This window comes from Poromitra crassiceps, assembly GCF_964638095.1.
Source record: "Poromitra crassiceps genome assembly, chromosome: 8".
Lineage (NCBI taxonomy): Eukaryota > Metazoa > Chordata > Actinopteri > Beryciformes > Melamphaidae > Poromitra > Poromitra crassiceps.
In genome coordinates, this window is record NC_139629.1 from 15,035,883 (window position 1) to 15,051,357 (window position 15,475).

At 42.5% G+C, this 15,475-nt stretch overlaps 1 protein-coding gene across 2 annotated transcripts in view; it reads left to right on the top strand.

Annotated features, from left to right (window-relative positions):
- Window positions 1–3,540: 3,540 nt before the first annotated feature.
- lrsam1 (leucine rich repeat and sterile alpha motif containing 1) overlaps window positions 3,541–15,475 on the top strand; it is a 30,958-nt gene continuing 19,023 nt past the window's right edge. For both annotated transcript variants that reach the window (XM_083641900.1, XM_083641901.1), the window contains exons 1-9: window positions 3,541–3,671; window positions 4,189–4,262; window positions 4,437–4,493; window positions 5,447–5,491; window positions 7,258–7,335; window positions 8,605–8,673; window positions 10,631–10,715; window positions 11,977–12,098; window positions 14,322–14,412. In XM_083641900.1, the coding sequence (XP_083498026.1) occupies window positions 4,191–4,262; window positions 4,437–4,493; window positions 5,447–5,491; window positions 7,258–7,335; window positions 8,605–8,673; window positions 10,631–10,715; window positions 11,977–12,098; window positions 14,322–14,412 (619 nt within the window). In that variant the 5' untranslated portion in view covers window positions 3,541–3,671; window positions 4,189–4,190. The remainder of the gene's footprint in view (window positions 3,672–4,188; window positions 4,263–4,436; window positions 4,494–5,446; window positions 5,492–7,257; window positions 7,336–8,604; window positions 8,674–10,630; window positions 10,716–11,976; window positions 12,099–14,321; window positions 14,413–15,475) is intronic.

The window sequence follows — 15,475 nt, forward strand, 5'->3', positions numbered from 1 at the left end:
TGGTGTAACTCCAGCTATAAGGCCCATACCATGTCATGTGTTGTGGCCATCAATGGTTCTGATGTTATGGTCAAGATTATCAGCAATGTACTGAATGAAGTGGCCTTCAACATTGCCAGGGAGGTATGTTCCTTGAGAAGCAGCTGCACTTGACTCAACTTTTTCACCTCCTGATATGAGGAACAGAATCCAAGGTTGCCAAGTGTTTCCACCAAAAATCTAGATCCAAATTGGTGATGCATTTGTAAGTCCTATCTGTAATGACGTGATGAGAACCCTTGCCCTTCCTGCCCGCATGTCCTGTCCTATTGCAGCTATGTTTAACTCACAGTTCTTGCCAGCAAACACTTATTTGAGGAGCACCTCCTCCACTTAGCACCTTCATCACACCACTGCCACAGTCAAGCCAAACCACCAGAGCCACCAAATGAGGAGACTGCACAATTCCTTTCAGACGTAGCACTTTCAGCCAGTCAACTTTCTCAGTTAAGGCATCCCATGACTGGAATTCATTACCACAATACATCCGTAACTGCTCCTCCTACAGCTCATTCTCCACCCATTTGAAAACTTGGCTCATTAGCAATCAATTATGTAGCCACTAATTCCGATGACTGCCTGTTTTTGTGTGTGTGTGTGTGTGTGTGTGTGTGTGTGTGTGTGTGTGTGTGACATGTATGCAATATTTCAGATGATTGTATTTATTCTGTGTATGTGACATGTGTACCTTTGTATTTCTTGTATCTGTGATCCAGGGGCTACAGATGAAAACTAGCCTTTTTGGTTAATTCTGGCATGTTTTTCTGATATGCATTGTCCCTGTCAAATAAACTAATAGAAGGAGAAGCAGAAGGGCTTCCATGTTTCCTTTGGCAGATGATATATTTTGAGGGATAATGCATCTCTGGGAATCTTGATGTCAGTCTTTACCAATCTGGCAGCGGTTTTCACAAGACACACTTTTTCTTCATCAACATCACTATTGTCCTTCGTAGATGTATGCAAAAATGCATTCAAAATATTTGAGGCCTTCGGCTTCAATATAACCACTTCTGGTTTGCCATTGATTTCTGTAATGATTATTTGATCACCACTTCAAAGTATTGTTCAATTTTCACAGTTAGGTCTCCAAGTGCAATTTGCTCATCATCATTCTGTTCTAAATAGCTGTCTGCTCTTTTTCTTTGGACAACCATGTTCTTCATCAAAGGTCTGAGGTATTTGTTTTTTGGTACAGATAGATGGCATCTGCAGCATGAAGATCTTGGGCAAATGAATCCTGAAGGTCTTCTTCCTCTGTGGTGTTTTATGGCAGTTGGCATCCTTTATGTTGCATTACCGCCTCCTTCTGAATTTATCCATCCACTGTTTCCCTACATTCTGTAAAACTTGATCCCCTCTCCTCTTCTGTTGGTCTTTCCTGAAAGTATTTTTCTTCTTCTTCTAATGGCTTTCTGGCAGACTGATGCCTTGCGGTGGTCCTAACAGGAAACATAAGTGGGCGGACGCCGTGTGTGCCACGATTGTGATGTCACGATTGTCATGTATCAGTGATGTCATCAGTGATGTCACTTGAGCATTTGTGATATCATCAGTGATGTCACTCGAGCAATTGTGATGTTATCAGTGATGTCACTTGAGCAATTGGGATGTCATCAGTGATGAAATAAATCCTTCTTCTGTGGTGTTTTATGGCAGTTGGCATCCTTTATGTTGCATTCCCGCCTGGCTGAGTGAGGCTTTATAAGTGGTGGGAGTATAAGTAGGGAGAAGAGCACAAGTGGGAGATCATCTCCAGAGTAAGTGTTTATTGTTTATTTATTTTTGTTTATTGTTTATTTGCACAAAGAATGTCAAGAAATCATTCGCCATCATCCGAAAAAAATACAGCTCCCAGGCGAGCCAGAAGTTTTCGCTATAGAATCAAAAGGTTATGTGTGAGATCTTACTTTATTATATTAAATGTTACAATTGCAAACCGTATAATAGTTATTTAGGCCTACTTAGCCTATTGTGCAGGCATATGAATGTGTATTTTTTCTTGACATTCTAAATTTCTTCACCTTGTTTCCTCTGATTAATATTTAAATTCAAATACATGTCATTCTTGTGTTACAATGAACTGAATTAGTTCCCTGTAAATAACCCTGTGACATCTTATCAAATGGGGGTCTGTGCCTCTGTGGCCACATTTGTCAGTTTTTTAGGGTCTGTGACGTGAAGAAGTTTGAGAACAACAGAGTTAGAGGGCTGCTTTTACCAAGCAGCTAATTAGAATCAGGAGAGACATTGAAGTCAAAGCAAAACTAAAAAAATATGGCAGATTAAAAAAATCCATTATGTTTTTGTAGCCTATGTTTTGGTCCAAGTGAAATGTTATAGACTCCCCTGATTCTAAATATAGTTGAATTGCTTGGTTTGACCAAGTAAGACTATTTTCATAAGCATTTTACGAAATGTCAATGGAACAATAACCTGCTATCATCTCTGTGCTGATGGGGTGTCATTTTTTATTAGATTTGTTAGCTCACTGTGTTAATATTGAAAACTAGATATAACTAAATATAAACAGAGTTGTGATGACAAAAACTATGAGGAAATCTATTGACATTTTAAAAACTAGACGTAATTCATGTTAGGGAGGGACGAATTGGGAAGAGATCCAATCAGAAGAGAAGAAGAAGAAGATGTTAAACATTAAAATGTATAGTGTCTGTATTGGACGTTCATACCTTAATACCATTCCATATAGCCTAGATCTTTCCAATGAGTTTGGAAATTCTAGAGAAACATTTACATAATGCATTACACTTTAACTAAGCCTGTTAGATTTTAGATCTAAAATCTAAATCTATGGTAGATTTAGTCGAGTAAAATCTTATGATATTTAGTCAACTAGACTAAAGCGAAAACATTTCAGATGACTAAGACTAAATGGCATTTTATTGAAAAGACTATGACTAAAACGAAATGAAACTTTGTTGTCAAAATTATCATTTCCATATGGAGGCATGTATTATTTTCTGCCTTGCAAGGTAGGGGCTGCATGTAGCTATTTTGTGATTTCTGACAAACATTTGTGCAGTGTGATGGTGACCCCTTGTGGACAAATCGCTAATGCACCCAATGCAATTCCTCATAACCAAATACTGTAAGCACTGCACAAATGGTCAGCTATTTTCATTACCTGTGCTTAACTATAGAGAATTGCACAGTTGCCATCAATTGTAATCAGGGGTGTAGTGTTTTTACAAAGGAACTCAGGCGGAGAAAAGTGTTATCGATATGTGAGCATCTTAGAACAACTCATTTGATTGAGAGGATATGAGGATGTTATTTTTATTATTACTTTTTTATTTTATTTTCATTTTGTAAATACTAGAGTCGTAGAGTGAGAGTCTAGACAGTGCTAGATTCTGATCCACACTCCATACCAGTTGGTGGCGGTAATGCACCAATTCGTTGTTTGCCAACCGCGAATAAATCTGAAAAAAAGAAGAAGAATGAGTGGGCGTGAATCAGCTGACAACTGTGTGTTTGTGTGGAATGGTTTGTGTGCATGTTTATAACGGGAATACATCGCTGAATCTTCATGTAACTTTACACCAAAAGGAGGCAGAGGAACTCATCTGACAGCCTGTTTGACCTGCTCCTGACCGCTGACTCGCTCGGTACGGTGTTATCAGCATAATTCACCTTGTTTACGGAACTCCCCTCTTTTGATGGGGTCACCTGCGTACAGGACTGAAGGCCAGTGACAACGCCTGCTAACTGTACTAACCGCTAGCCGGACATATTGTAGCTGTTATTGGATCGCTGTTGCTATTGCTATTATCCATGCTTTAACATTATGCTGGCAGAATGATAGCTAACGTAAAAGTTACACAGCGTGTAAATGCGCAGAGTGTAATCATGTCTAGTCTAGATTTGTGATGTAGCCCAAGAACTGTCATGGCTAGGTTGTTCCATTGCGACATCAGCGCACAGCAAATCCGCGATCTGATTGGCTGTCATGGTTATGATGAACGTTCTGCTGTTGTCCCATTGGCGCAAGGATGAGTTTTTCAGGCCAAAATGGCGGCAGTGCTGTTATGAAAAACGCCTCGTAATGTCAGTCAGCTCTTGGTACCTATATTCTTGGATGTAGCGCTGACTGTATTTGCTAACGTTAACCTTCCTTCCCTACAGGAATGCCTCTGTTCTTTAGAAAGAGAAAACCCAGCGAGGACTCCAAGAAGAGGCTGGAGTATCAGCTGTGTTTGGTAAGATATCGTGTGTGTGTGTGTGTGTGTGTGTGTGTGTGTGTGTGTGTGTGTGTGTGTGTGTGTGTGTGTGTGTGTGTGTGTGTGTGTGTGTGTGTGTGTGTGTGTGTGTGTGTGTGTGAGAGAGTGTGACACACTAAGGTAAACTGACTGTAAATGGTGGTTGTTTGGCAGTCTAAGGAGGCAGGTGCTGATGACATCCTGGACATCTCTGCTTGTGAACTGTTAGAGGTAAGTGATAGCTTTTTTTTTCTCCCCCTACATCAAAAGTACCACTTATAAAAAATAAAAAAAAATGTTACCCAGGAAAGCAGGAGGTGATCGGCTTTTAAACTTTTAGATTGCATCCCAACTCTTTCAATTTCTCCATGCCCCCAACCCACCACCCCCAACATTTATATCGCGTGCGGTTCACAGCTGCTGCATTAATCACCTGGGTCACTTCGAGGGCTGCTCTATCGGCTAAACTGAACGGCTTGGTCACTTTTAGACCCAAGAAAAAGCCAGTAGTTTGTGGATATTAGTGGCTTTTTGGGCCAATCTAATAGCGTTTTTTTTCTTATTATTATTTTTTTTAACATCAAAAGTACCTATAAACATTTGTTCTGTTACCCAGGAAAGCAGCAGGGGGTGATCGACTTTTAAACTTTTAGATCGCATCTCAACCTGTTCAGTTTCTCCACGGCAGCAGGCTCTCTTCCCCCCTCCCTCCTCCCTGATAACAGATAGGTTGAGTCTAGTGTGGGCTGTCTTCAGCCAATACATCAAAACAGATGTAATCTCATTGTGTGCCCTGTCTATAAATATCTTTGGCTGTCCATCGGCATGTAAACCTGTATGCATTCATGGGTGCACAGGGGTGGGGTGCATCTCTTTTCAAAGATATATGTAAATACCTTCATTCAAGATGACTTCCTTGACTTGTGGCCCCTGCTTTTGATCTCAAGATGGCTCATTATTAATCTTTTTGACTGTTAAATTCCATCCTGTATCACTGTGATTCTCATTTCTGGGACACGACCACACTTGAATTCCAGGTGCCCCCACTTGGGGACCACTGGTATAGGGCCAGTGTCTTGACCTGTGGTGTGTGGATGTTGACTTGTACAGAATACAGATGTAGCCATCGTTTGTGTAACACCTTATATAATATATTGATGTTGTGTGGAAACTCCTCCCAACAGGTTCCCTCCTGTGCACTTTCCATCTGCAAGGTGCTGCAGAAGAAGGTGAGGACAAAGCAGAGCCAGAATGTGCACCTTTCAGGTTGATCACGTTTTCTGTGATCAGATTGCAATCGGATAGTGCTTGACCACATTAATCTGATTGCATTTACACCTGGTATTAATGTGTCTCCGGTGTCCACATTGCGATCCGATTGCGATCTGTTCGGGCAAGCTCCATAGAGTAGAGCGGCAGAAATACAGTGGTGACTGTTGCTGTATGTGGTTTGAGATGACCCATTGCATGTGGTTTAAATTTGCCAATCATGACAAACAAATCCCTTCAGATGTTTGCTGAACCTTGCAAGGATTGATGGAATTTATATTTGTATTAACACGTTCACTGCCAATGGCGAGTTGACTCGTCAAACACAATCCAACGGTTCACTGCCAATGACGAGTTGAGACGTCAAAAAATATATATTTTTTTTGACGGTGCTACGTGGATCAATGCCCCCCACGTCTCCTATAAAAATATTGGAGGTATTGAATGTGTATAATCTATTTTACCGACCAACTAAGTGGCGACAGTGCTCTCCCGACAGAGAGAAAGCCAACCAAAAACAGCCGCGGGAGGAAGCCATTCTCAAGGAAATGGCTTGGCGAAAACGCTTTCGATTTCACACACACACACACACACACACACACACACACACACACACACACACACACACACACACACACACACACACACACATAGGGCTGCCAACATTCCATCCCAGCAATACGGGACGGTCGGACCAACGGGGGGGGGGGGGGGGACAGACAGACAGGTCGCAATATATATGCCTCTTCCCTTAAAAACGGGACAAGTGGCGTCTCTTTTGACCCAAATACGGGATGTCCCGGCTAATACGGGACTGTTGGCAACCCTACACACACACACACACACACACACACACACACACACACACACACTCGAGTACCTTTGAGCATAAATAAGACCAGAATCGCAAAAGCTTCATCAAAGCTCTCAACCGACACCCCAAGAAACGAACGAGCCCGTTTTACAGTAATCCAGACTCGCCCGAGAGCGGCCGCGCCGCCAGCAGCAGCAGCACAGACGAGCAGCAGCAGCAGCAGCAGAGCGGAGTACGCCTCAAGATTGGAAGAAGGGGATCGCGAAGGAATTTCTCTCCCGTGTCTAACCCCCCCCTCGCCTCTCCTCTCCTCTTCCCCGCTCCTGCGATTCCCCTCTCTTTTTTTGGGATCTGTGAGGCAACAGAAACTCGCCTGTGACAAAACACTGCAAAGCCACCAGAGACACACCTAAGGAGGGAGGAGTTTGGAGACACACACACACACACACACACACACACACACACACACACACACACACACACACAAACACAATGCAGTATACAGACTTGCCCAAGGGCACCCATAATCACAGGCACGTGAGGTGGTTCTAAAAATCCATTTATCTCAAAACTCTCTGAAAATCTCTGAAACCATGCTGTACTCAACGGCTAATATCTACATAACTACTAACTCTACAAACTAACTCTTTTAGACAGAGAAAGCACACATTCTATTAGTACTTTTGTGAACTTTGTGTTCACAAAGTCCAAGCAGAAAAGAATCCTCGGCTCTTGTAAAATGAGCCAGAATCCTCAAAAAAACCCTCTGGCAGAAGCTAACTACAGTATTGAAAAACGGCTGGCAGTGAATGTGTTAATACTAATAATCACACATTCTGCATGTATGTTTATGTGTGCCCAGGTTAAGCAGTCCACAACCAATCATATCTCTGTCCTTTCTTGTTCACCTAGGTCCTCATCCTCCACAGCAATGATCTGAAGTCTCTGCTGCCCAAAGGATTTGATATCCGGGCTCTAGGCACTTTAAAGGTAGGCTCATCCAGACACAATGGGATAATGCCAGGGTGAGAAATTAACAATTTGAGGTAATGCTTCCCTTACGATTATTTATACCTTCTGTACCTTTGTACACATCACTAACCTGTGAAACAGGAGAAATATGTATAATGATGAAGCAGAGGGAATATGCTGCTGTTCGTCTGGTCGGTCTTGCTGCCCCAGAATGGCAAGTTTACGACTGCACCCTGAAGTCCTGTGCTGCCCTCTACTGCCTTGGTGGACTTAGATAAATCACTGTTAGCTGAATACCAATTACTCAAAGATAAAACCAAATTCAAAATAGCATATTAGATTAAATTTAACAGAAAATGTGACCACATTATTTCATGTGGGTTACATTGTCTCTCTCACTGTTATCTCCTCCTGACTGTCCCCCAAGGTGTTGTCTCTCTCTGTTAACCCCTCCTGTCTGTCCCCCAAGGTGTTGTCTCTCTCACTGTTAATCCCTCCTGTCTGTCCCCCAAGGTGTTGTCTCTCTCACTGTTAATCCCTCCTGTCTGTCCCCCAAGGTGTTGTCTCTCTCACTGTTAATCCCTCCTGTCTGTCCCTCAAAGTGTTGTCTCTCTCTGTTAATCCCTCCTGTCTGTCCCCCAAGGTGTTGTCTCTCTCACTGTTAATCCCTCCTGTCTGTCCCCCAAAGTGTTGTCTCTCTCACTGTTAATCCCTCCTGTCTGCTCCCAAGGTGTTGTCTCTCTCACTGTTAATCCCTCCTGTCTGTCCCCCAAGGTGTTGTCTCTCTCTGTTAATCCCTCCTGTCTGTCCCCCAAGGTGTTGTCTCTCTCACTGTTAATCCCTCCTGTCTGCTCCCAAGGTGTTGTCTCTCTCTGTTAACCCCTCCTGTCTGTGCCCCAAGGTGTTGTCTCTCTCTGTTAATCCCTCCTGTCTGCTCCCAAGGTGTTGTCTCTCTCACTGTTAACCCCCCCTGTCTGTCCCCCAAGCTGTTGTCTCTCTCACCATTAAACTCTCCTGTCTGTCCCCCAAGGTGTTGTCTCTCTCACTGTTAATCCCTCCTGTCTGCTCCCAAGGTGTTATCTCTCTCTGTTAACCCCTCCTGTCTGTCCCCCAAGGTGTTGTCTCTCTCTGTTAATCCCTCCTGTCTGCTCCCAAGGTGTTGTCTCTCTCACTGTTAATCCCTCCTGTCTGCTCCCAAGGTGTTGTCTCTCTCACTGTTAATCCCTCCTGTCTGTCCCCCAAGCTGTTGTCTCTCTCACCATTAAACTCTCCTGTCTGTCCCCCAAGGTGTTGGATCTGCATGAGAATAAGCTCACCTCCCTCCCAGAGGACATTGGGACACTGGCGTCACTGCAGGTAAAAAACACAGATGAGGAAAAGGAAAAGAATGCCACTGATCAGCCGCGTGCGGGCGGCCATGTTGTTTCCAGTCAGCAGTGTTGGGAGGGTTAGGCTGTGGCAGAAAATGGACAGAATTATAAAATTGATAGATGTATGTCTGTTACATGTACAAGTAACCTAATTGTACAGCAGGTGGCGATAAGCATCTTGAAGGTGTCAGCGACCCGCCTATAAACTGAGAGAAGAAGAAAGCTAAGAAAGAAGTTAGCTAGCTCTTAGCTCTGTGCGCTACGTTACTTATGTGGCAATAAAATGCCACTGAATGACCTGATTGATGTAATGGTCGGCCAGTTTGAGTCATGCTGTTTCCATGAAGCCCACCAGCTTTGATATCTGTTGGCTAGTTGTTGATATTTATAATGGTAAAATAACATTACGTTATATCGATGCAGACAACCCGCTCAGTGAAATGGCTGAGTTCTGAGAACGCCTCCTCGACTCTGATTGGCTAAACGAACGGTGACTATCCGACCATCGGTCCATCTGATACGTCCATCCAGAAAAAAGTTCAGCCCTCTTGAACTGTCCATCAAAACGTATGAAAATTTGCTGGATACGTAATGTATACTTCATCAGTAGAGCCCGACTGATACTGGATTTTTGAGGCCGATGCTGATACCGATATTAGGGAGTAAAAAAATTCCGATATCGATATATCGGCCGATATTCTTTTTTCTCTTCTTTTTTTTCTTCTTTTTTTTAAATCAAATTTTTATCCCCCATTAGTGCTAATTTTTAATTTATTTATCCTGGTTGCTGCTCCACCCTCTGTCGATCTGGGGAGAGCCGAAAACTGGCTCCATGCTTCCTCCGAGACATGGGCAGTTAGCCAGCCGCTTCTTTTCACCTGACAGGGGAAGCTTCACCGGTAGGACATAGCAATGTGGGAGGATCACGCTATTCCAACGAGTTCCCCTCCCTCTGAACAGGCGCCCTTAATGACCAGAGGAGGCACCAAATCAGCAACCCTCAAATATCAAACACTTGACAAAGATATGAGTTGACATGAATTGAAATATGTAATGTAGGCAGGATATTTTACAGCTTATTAATAAACTCAATGCAATGAAACTGTAAACTTAACTAGGAATTTAATAATTATAAATAACTAGAAATACAAAAACACAATAGAACAAATAGTTAAGAAAAAATATCAAATATACACATGCTGTCTGTAACAAAAATAAATAAAAATCTGCAATATCGGCGCACCATATCGGCCGATATGATATATATCGGTAATCGGCCAATATCGGCCGATAATATCGGCAAACCGATATATCGGTCGGGCTCTATTCATCAGTGCTCCACGGACAGATGGACCGATGTCTTGAAAATGAATGGAAGTGAACAGAGAAATGAACGCAGATGGACAGGCCCCACGGATCAGTGTGGCCACCCCCTAACTTTTAAAATGTATTCCACTACAGAATACATGCCCCTAAAATGTGATTGGTAAAATATTCCATAGATTACTGACTTTTGGTATAGCGTTACCTCAAAATCGTCTTGTGGAGGCCGTTTGTCTGGGTCACTAGTCTGTACCATGCACACTGATATAATGTTGTGACCTTCAGCATGTTTGTAAGTAAAATGTTCTTTATATTTCTATATCAAAAATACATTCCTGACAGAGTCCTGGCTGTGTGTCTCCTCTGACATTGCCATTCTCTTGTGGTGTGTGGCAGATGCACGCAGACACACACAATTTTTTTTTATCTGTTGCCTCATGAATTTTAGAGCAAACAAAACAAATAAAGTAGCCCCTCAAGTCATTCTTTTTAAAGACCGTAACTGTATTCAGAATACCACCGATTTAAACTGTAACTGTAACAGAATACACTTACTCATATTTTGTATTTTAAATACATGTATTCTGTTGCTATGGTTACTCCCCAACCCTGCCCGTCAGGTCCTGAATCTGGAGAGGAACCACCTCAAGGCCCTGCCCCACTCCATCGGAGACCTACGGCTTCTGCAGACACTCAATGTCAAGGGTATGCTGCTTGCTGTGTGTGTGTTTATTTATTTGTTTATTAAAATGATGCCCATTAGCTGACACCTAGACGACAGCTAGTCTTCCTGGGGTCCAAGACAACAATACACATTACATGACAAGCAATGAAGTACAATACAAAAACATAAAGGGGACGGCTGGGAAGGGGTAAAAATGTTTTTTGCAGTGTATGTTTTTATTTATTTAATTTATTTTTTATTTTTTGCAGTGTACTGAGTGCACTATACTTGATAGCTGATAATTATAAATAAAAGCTATTTGCAGCATTGTAACTTACTGAAGTGAAATGAGACTCAAATTTCCCTCTTTCTCTTGGCAAAGCTCTTGATCAGTGATGTAGCTCGATCAGTGACGTCGCCAAACCCAGCCCGCCCATCTCTCGTGCCTAGGCCCCGCCCAGCCAAAGTTTATAAAAGTGCCTGCACACCACGCTGGGCCTATGGAGTGTGGAGAATTGTTGAATAGAGAGAGAGAGATTTGTGGAGCGTTTTGATTAGAGTACATAGTGTACATTGTATTTGTGTGTTTGTAGTATTTAGTAGTTTAGGTTAAGGTTTAGGTTTGTTTGTAAAAAAAAAAAAAAAGTTGTTGAGTTGAGTTTAATGGCCAGGGACAGGTTAGGGATAGTCATGGAACGAAAGTGTTGTGTTCATACACTCACTATGTTTGAGTGTATGTGTACTAGAATGTGTTTTTTGTATTTTTGTTCTTTTATGTTAAAGGAACACTCCGCCCATTTTCAACCAGCTTTGTATCATTAGAACATCAGTAGTATATCAGAAAACTGTAAACGGTTTTGAAGTCTGTCATTTAATTTGACAGTTATTGAGTGTTAAAGTGTGGACCAGTGACATCACTGGTCCACACTAACTCAAATTAATAACTCATTAACTCAAATCAACTCTCAATAACTGTCAAACTAGATGAATGATGAATAGTTTGACAGTTATTGAGAGTTGATTTGAGTTAATGAGTTATTAATTTGAGTTAGTGTGGACCAGTGATGTCACTGGTCCACACTTTAACACTCAATAACTGTCAAATTAAATGACAGACTTCAAAACAGTTGACAGTTTTCTGATATACTACTGATGTTCTAATGATACAAATCTGGTTGAAAATGGGCGGAGTGTTCCTTTAAGAAAGTACAGATACCTGGAAATCCTACTTAAGTACAGTAACAAAGTATTTGTACTTAGTTACCTCCCACCTGTGAGTATAAAGTGCTGTGTGTTTAACAGGTAACGGTCTCAGTGAGCTGCCCCCCTCAGTGGGCTCTATGAGCAGCCTGCGGACGTTGGACCTGAGCGACAACACCATCCAGACACTCCCCAAAGCCCTGGCCTACATCCGTACCCTGGAGGTGTGTGTGTGTGTGTGTGTGTGTGTGTGTGTGTGTGTGCGTGCGCGTATGCAGGTTTGAGGATTAAAACTAGGGATGGGTATTGTTTAGTATTTTTCCAATACTGGTGCAAAAACAATACTTCTGTTTCCAGTCTACACGGCGATGCTGCTAGAGACAACAAGGTTTGGTCCACATTCAGTTTGGCGGGGCGGCGCTGTAAAGGTGCGTTCACACCGACCTGTTAAAGTTTTTCGCTGGCATCGAGTTTACATATAAAGTCAATGCAAACGAGTGATTGAGCGTATATTCGCCCGGGAGAAAAATCGCTTGGCGTCCGAGCGACAGAGACAGAGCCATAGGGCAAAAATTCGCTCGTCACCCGAGATGAAATATCCCAACTCGAGGGAAATTTCGCTGGCATCAGTCGCTCGCTGTTCAACGCTGATTGGCTGCCGTGTGAGAGTGAGTCAAGGATCACACTGGCTTGGAACAAACCGCTGGTTTATTGTGTGGCAACAAACCGCATTGACAGCTGATTGACAGGCTGACAGCTGACATGAAGTGAAGTCTGTACTACAGGTATAGAGCTTGCGTTAGGAGCACGCTGATAGGCTTAGCTTGTAAACAACTACGGTGGCTCGTAGTGGACAAACATCATGGCATTGCGTAACTTCATAGCCCCCAGATGTCCGTCAATTCTTGTGCCTGTTGACGAGCGATTTAAACACAGCGACCGAGCGATTCCAAAGGGTTGAATCGAGCGACAGAGAGAAAAATAAATATCTCGGTGTGAACACAGCTTAAGCGGGCAAATGAAATGAGTGTTACTTTGTGATGTCACGAAATCACGGAAGTCAAAGCGGCTCATTTGGAGGCACTTTTTCCTTACATGACTGGTGTGGTTTTATCTGAGGCTTCCACGATGTTTATACTGTAGCACGTCCAAGTCCTTTATACGGTAATCAAAGAAGCAATGAAATCCTGTTTTACACAAGATGGCACCTTTAAAGGGATACGCCAACATTTTTGGAGATTAGCCTATTTGCCATATTCCCGACAGTATAACTATAATGTAGATGCTTTTCTCTCCTCTGTGCGTGCATTAGAAAGTGCATTTGACCCCTCACTGCTAGTTAGCTTAGTACTACAATAGCAGTCTATGGTCTGCCTACCACCGTGCGCATGTGCACGCATGCGCCTCAGGCAAAAGAGGAAGTAACCTTAGTTACAGAGGAAGGGAACCCTCTTGATTAGTTCTCGCTATGGGTTTACTTTGAAAATAACCGTTTCCTGTAACTTTGGATTATTATTTCATTGCGTGGTGAGTACACGAGTCACAACATGTGTTTCTGGCGCTGTTGGAATGTGTATTTTGGGTGACTGAATGGGGGTAGGCAGCGGTACCATAGACCAGTGGTCCCCAACCACCGGGCCGCGGATCGGTACCGGGCCGCGAGCCGGTCCAATTTTTTTTTATTATTATTATTATTTTTTAATAAACATAGGCTATAATATTATAGGCTGTGTGTGGTAGTTGAAACATAGTTTCAAGTTGACGTTTATTTATGTTTGTAGTTAAAACAAAAACATAAATACTGTATAGGCTACATACAGTACAAAACAAAAGGCTGTTATTTACCCTTTGTCGTCACCTGGTGAGTAAATATATATGTAACTAAAACCATTAAAATTGACAACCGGTCCGCAACTTTTTTCCCCATGTATCTACCGGTCCTTGGCACAAAAAAGGTTGGGAACCCCTGCCAGAGACTACCATTGTAGTGCTAAGCTAAGTAGCAGTGAGGGCTATACCGCAGTTTCTAATGGACGCCCAGTGAAGATAAAGGCAACTACATTCTACTTTTACTATCCACAATATGGCAAATAGGCAAATCTCCAAAAATGTTGGCATATCCCTTTAAAGAGGATTTGAAGCAGCGTGCTCCAAACGATGATGTTGTAATGTCAGTGAAGGTGCGTCCAGCGCCGGTTTCGGAACACTGGAGGGCGATATTTCACTCGGCAGCTCGGGTAGGGCACCTATTTGAGCCACCTAAATCTGCATGGCAATTTGGTCCGGTAAAGTTTCGGTACCCAACCCTAATTAAAACTGACTGTAAGGCTAAAATTGTGTGTGTCTCACATGACATTGTGTGTGTGTGTGTGTGTGTGTGTGTGTGTGTGTGTGTGTGTGTGTGTGTGTGTGTGTGTGTGTGTGTGTGTGTGTGTGCGTGCTGATAGAGCTTCACACTGGATGCTGCCATGATGTCCTATCCGCCTGCATGTGTGTGTGCAGAGGGTACGGAGAGCATCCAGCGCTTCCTCTGTGACGGTGAGAGTCTAGCTCCTCCCACGGGTCCTTGAAATCGTTGAAAGTTTGTGAATTTGACGTAAAAAGAAATCAAGGCCTTGAACGATTTTGAAAATGGACATAAATAGACATGGGCCATTGAAAGCTTTTATATATATTTTTTATTTATTTATATATGTTGTGCAAGAATATTATATATGTATATATATATAGTGCAATCATACATCTGATAGATGTGCCTGGCAAAGGGGAGGCCAGGCTTCGCTGTGCAATATGCCCTAACCCGACATATTGCACACTACATCTTCTAAATGCAACTGGGATACATCATCAGTGATGTAACCTGGGGTCGTTGGGTGTTTCGGGTCTCACAACATCATACACACTCGCCCAGGTGACCCAGCTGAGGCTAATTACTCCTCGGCTTGTATGCCAGCAGCAGCCACTCACGGATCTGACTACTTAATCTTCGTCTGCAATGTTGCTAGAGGACGGGTCCAAGAAACCCCAATCCGCTGCTGTGGAACTACTCCGCAGGGACCAGAACATCAGTGCATGGAGAGTCGGCACTGTGGTTCTCCCGGCCCATATATATATATATGTATATATATATACATATACATATATATATGTATATATTAGGGCTGTGAATCTTCACTGGCCTCATGATTCGATTCGATTCCGATTCATCGGTCTTCGATTCGATTCCACGATGCATCACGATGCATCTCGATACAGCTCAAAGTATTGCAGCTCCAAGTATCAAATTCTCAATTTTCTATATTATTACTGCACATGGCTACTTTTTCATCAATTAATACAAGCAGTAAGATAAATATCAACTCCCTTTTTTACTTAGAAAGTGCTTTAAAATCTGAATGTCAACAGAAATTTAAACATAAACCATTCAACGATTCATCTATCAACGATTCGATTCGATTCACACATCCGCATCGCGATGCATCGATTATACGATTCATTTTGACACCCCTAATATATATATATATATATATATATATATATATATATATATATATATATATATGCATATAAGTGTTCACACATTCAAGCCTCTATATTTTGT